Genomic DNA, 5125 nt, shown 5'->3' on the forward strand with positions numbered 1-5125 from the left:
ATGTTGGAACGGAATTCGTAATATATTTAAAAAATTTTCAATTAAATCTCATTGTATTTTTTTTTTTGTTTGTTTGTTTGTTTTCAGGGAGTGTCGGCTTAACGATAGGACGGTATCACCGCGAAGTCACATGGAACAAGAAAAGCGAATACGAAGGGAAATAGCCAACTCGAACGAGAGAAGACGAATGCAAAGCATAAATGCTGGTTTTCAATCTCTTAGAACGTTGTTGCCCAGTCACGAGGGTGAAAAATTAAGCAAGGTAAATAATCATCATTATTATTATTATTAGTATTAATAATTTTCAATATGGATGTTGCAATGTTTTTCCATCCGTCGGAATGATCATCCAATGGTCCGTTTGTACTCGAGATGAAACATGCGGTGAGCGAGAAACGGAAACGAGATGATTTTGCCGTTTGTTGTTGTTATTATTATCATTATCATCGCCGTCATTCCATGATTGGTTTCCATACTGGGGGTCGTGATTTTCTCATTAAGATCGAAAACAACGTTAAAATGCAAACGTGATAAAATTTCTCTTATTCTCTCTCTCTCTCTCTCTCTCTCTCTCATTTTCTTTTGCCATAAAACGCAATCAATCAATCAATCAATCAATCTTTAGAAATTCTCTCTCTCTCTCTCTTTCACAACGTGATTTGTAGTTCTCGATGTGCATTCGGAATCGTTAAATTATATCCTATATTGAATACTAAACGGAGGAAACGGTATTATTTGTTTTGTTCAAAATGATGACGATGATGATGATGATGATGATGATGAATGTGAGATGGAAATAAATTGGTTATTGTTATTATTATTATTATTATTTGTTTCTTCGTTTGTTTGTTTGTTTGTTATTACCAATTTTCTTTCCTCGTTTCTTCCCCTCCTCTTCTTCCTCCTCCTTTTTTAATCTTCATCTTTTTGTATTTATTTTGCATTCCGTCGTTCATCTTTTTCCTTTTGTAATTATCCGTTTGTTTTATTTGTAATCGTAAAAGACTCGTTGTTTGTTTCTAAATGTGAAATCATTCGTTTAGGGGTGGTGGGGGGAGGGGCTTACCATAAAAATTTTGATTGGCGTAAATCATTCGACCCGAATGAGTTGAAAAAAACATCGTCGATGATGATGATGATGGTGGTGGTGGTGGTGGTGGTGGTGATGGTTCTTTTCTCGAGGGATCATAAAAAATTTCAAAGGATAGTCTTTACGATCGTATTATTATTATTATTATTATTATTATTATTATTATTATTATTATTATTATTATTAATTTAGGTGAAATCTATTCGATTGAGGAGAAAGAATGAATGCACGTATGTGGAAGATGGTGCGTAAATTCAAGTTCAACGATCTTGGTATCCGTTCGAATTGAAAAACGTTAGCGGCGGTTGCCCTGGAAAATCGAACCACGTGGCGGTTGTTCTTCGACAAACGATTTATCGATACGTGTGATGTGATTTCACGATTATATATACATTGGCGAAAAAAAAAAATTAATTTGATGGTGTCTGGTTGTTGTTGTTGTTGTCGTCGTCGTCGTCGTCGACGACGACGACGTGAGTCACTCTCTGGAGGGTCCGAAGTTTTATTATTATTATTATTTTTGTTTTGTTGTTTCGACCTTCGAAAATTTACCGGAGAGTGAGTTTTTTTTTTATTTATGACGGCGGGTAAAAATTAGCACGGTGCGTAGCGTCAAAATAATAATAATAATAATAATAATAAAGATAAATCGGGTAGGGAGAAGAGAGGAGGAGGAGGAAGGTGTTGAATTTAGTAGAGAGAAGTTGACCATGGGCAATCATGTTTCAATTGATACGTTGATCAGGAAGTCTGTCTGCGTGTGTGTCGGACCTGCAATTTTTTTTTTTTTTTTTTTTTTTTTTGTTTCGACATTGGCGAAAATTATTATTTGCGGCCAGTTCTTTGTTGACAAAGACAAGTTTTTTTTTTTTTTTTTTTTTGTTTGTTTAGGTAAAACAAAGACAAAAGGGTGGTGTGGGGATCGAACGGTGGTGGGAAATTTGGCGAAACACACGTGGGTGGCGGTGCGGAGCGGGGCGGGTAGGGAAACCAAAAAATGAAAAGAATCTTTTTACTTTTTGTTGATGGTGGCGGTTGCTGTTTAAATTTAACCGACATTCTTTAAGGTTTCGATTCGCAACAGTTTCTCTCTGTCTCTCGGTAGGGATAAAAAAAAAAAAAAAAGGTTTGATTAATGATTTCGAACTCGGTCATTAATCATTCGAGTAAAATTTTCAGGCGAGACGTTCGGTAGCCATCGGTCGGACGTGTTTTGCGGTTAATTGGAAAAGGTTACTTAATAAAATCACTTATTATCATCATCATTATTAATGTTTTCCTTTATCCGAAAGGAGCAACGATTTCACTTGAAACTGTATAATTTAAAAGGTTTTTTTTTTTTTTTTTTTTTTTATAAACTTTTTAACAGACACGATTTCATCGAAAAGTGTGTTTTTAAAAAACCGCGTCAGGTACGCGGGGGGGGGAAGAAAGGAGGAAGTGGTTGAGGAGTAGGAGAAGGAGGAGTCGTTTGTCTATTTTTCGTCTAGACTTTTTTTTTTCTATTTTTGAGTATATTGACCCAGATTGGTTTTTGTTTTAATGATAAAACAAGCCGACCGTCGACGACGACTACGATCGTTTTATGTTCAGTCAGTCTACTTTCCCATTAATAAAAAAAAAAAAAAAAAAAAAAAAAACGTGGTTATTTCTGGCCTTCTTTGTCCGTCCGTTTGATCATTACTTTTTTTTAAAACCATTACTATTATTATTATTATTATTAGTAATTCGTACGTTATTTTCGATTGGATACGCCGTTTGCACGTGCACGTAAATTTTTTTTTTTTTTTTTCTCGTATGCGGTCGTCACGATTTCGATGTGTTCGGTGAAGAGAGAAGAGCGTTCGGTCGTGAAAAGGATTTTTTTTTTTTATCTTTTTAATTATTAATTAATTAATTAATTTTTGGGGGGGGGTTTTCAACGGTTTTTTGCTGTAGCAGCAGCAGCAGCAGTAGCAGCAGTAGTAGTATCGATTATTTTAAATTTTTACAAAGTAATTGGGAAATCGAATTGAATAAGAAAACATTAGCGACCTCCTCCGCATTATGTCACAAACCAGACGTCACGTGTTTTTAAATGACGTCACAATCCTAGGTCATTTAATTCATGAAAGGTTAAATTTAAATCCTTATAACGGACACGCCTTCCTCCTCCTCCTCCTCCTCCTAGCCTGTGACTCTCCTCCCGTAGTTTATTTTCTCTCGTTGATAAATGGATAATTGGTAAAGGTACGGGTAATGCGTGCGTGCGTGTACGCGTGCGTGCGTATTTACGGGTGACTAAAAACCGTTTATATTACGACCCGTTTGTCTTATGATGATGATAATGATAATTTGCGAGGTGGGGAGGGGGTTTCGTACGTGTAAGTAACACTTATCGCGTAAAATACAAATCGGCTTGGGTCGGTTCATTATCCAATACATCATTTCCAATAAGATACGTTCGGTGTTTCAACACCGTAATCATCTCGGGAATTTAATAATAATAATAATAATTATTTGTTAAAATCGATAGCCGTTCGGAGGAGGCGTGGAGGCGTTAGGCGAATTTCACGATTTTCGAGGTTGGAAGTTTTTCTTTCTTTTTCTCTAATTCCACTTGACAAAATTACGTCCGTCGCCCATTTATTTATTTATTTATTTATAGGCATATGCATTCGACACACGTTTTTTGCGCATCTGTTCTCCCTCTCTCTCTCTCTCTCTCTCTCTCTCTCTCTCGTTTTTATGTGATCAAATGCATAAAATTGAATGATTAACGGACGTACGTACGGGACATCTTCTTCTCCATTTCCATCTCCTCCTCCTTCTTCTTCTTTCTCTTCTCCTTCTTCTTATTCTTCTTTACAATGATGTGTCTCGGCCAGGAACTTGTTTTATTTATTTATCATTATGAATGAATTCTCTTTTATGCTACTGCATTCAATTTGCACGCACGTCATAACGAGTTCAATTACGGTTGTCGTTTATTAGCAATCTTCTCGGTTTTTTTTTTTTTTCTTCTTCTTCTTTATAAATTACTTCCGGTTATTTTCGAACGTGAGTTATCACGACTTTTCCCCCTCTCCCGTCTCTCTCGAATTTTCTCCTCGTTGATTTTTAATTATTGGTAATTTGAATAGGAAGAAGGGATGGTGGGGAGTCGGTGGTGGTGGTGGTAATTTGTTCTTACGCCGCGAATGGGGTCCAATAGGCAAAGAAAAAAGTGGAAAACCGTTTTCGATCTCTCTCTCTCTCTCTCTCTCTCTTTGTCTCTCGCATTATTTGAATAATCGAATGTGTTTTTCCCGACACGCTCCTCAAAGTTTTGGTATTGAAACAAAAAACAAATGCTTAAATAGACATTTGGATTTGTTTTGTTTTTCTAGAAGAAATAAAAGCCACGATGAATCGGTGATTCATGTTTGTAATGGAAAAATAATAATAATATTAATTTACAGAACGTGGTTTTAGAACGATTCGTTGCTTTTTTTTTCCCCCACTTTTATTTGGCTTTCGAAATATCGAACAAGGAGATTGACCCATTTCTATTTGTAAACAACTTTTAAATGATTCACATCTCTCTCTCTCTCTCTCTCACTCTCATTATATTATACGTACGTTGCATCTTTGGCCCTATTACCTTGTTCGATTCGGTCCAATTTTTTATGGATTTTATATAGTCGTCGTCGTCGTCGTAGGAAGCATTTCAAAAGTTGGCCAACGTGCAAAATTTGGTCTTTATGTACATGCGTTCGTACGTACGTATCTCATCACGTTCGTTTGTTCGTTCGTTCGTTCTTTTGATTTCTGGTCGATCACCTTTTGTGAATTTAACCTGATTAATGTTCTCTCTCTCTCTTTCTTTTTTTTTTCTTTCTCTATCTTTTTCTTTCTCTTCTTCTTCTTCTTCTTCTTCTTCCTGTCATTTTGTTTTGTTTTTTTTTGCGGATGCGTTTATTCTTTTATTTTTATTTTTGTTTTCGATACGAATAAGTTTGTTTGAAAAGTAGTAATTTGTATGGAAAAACTTTTTGTTTTTCCCTCTCTCTCTCT

The 5125-nt window shown here is 35.8% G+C and overlaps 1 protein-coding gene across 1 annotated transcript; it reads left to right on the plus strand.

The window, feature by feature from the left end:
• On the plus strand, positions 1-1342 carry Phum_PHUM602520 (protein lin-32, putative; the record flags this gene model as incomplete). The annotated part of the gene is made up of 3 exons (XM_002432805.1): positions 1-17; positions 88-262; positions 1283-1342. 3 exons carry the CDS (start codon positions 1-3, stop codon positions 1340-1342), a joined length of 252 nt encoding a protein of 83 aa, XP_002432850.1.
• Positions 1343-5125: the final 3783 nt, after the last annotated feature.

Source organism: Pediculus humanus, genomic scaffold (assembly GCF_000006295.1).
Source record: "Pediculus humanus corporis 1103172108318 genomic scaffold, whole genome shotgun sequence".
Taxonomy (NCBI): Eukaryota; Metazoa; Arthropoda; class Insecta; order Psocodea; family Pediculidae; genus Pediculus; species Pediculus humanus.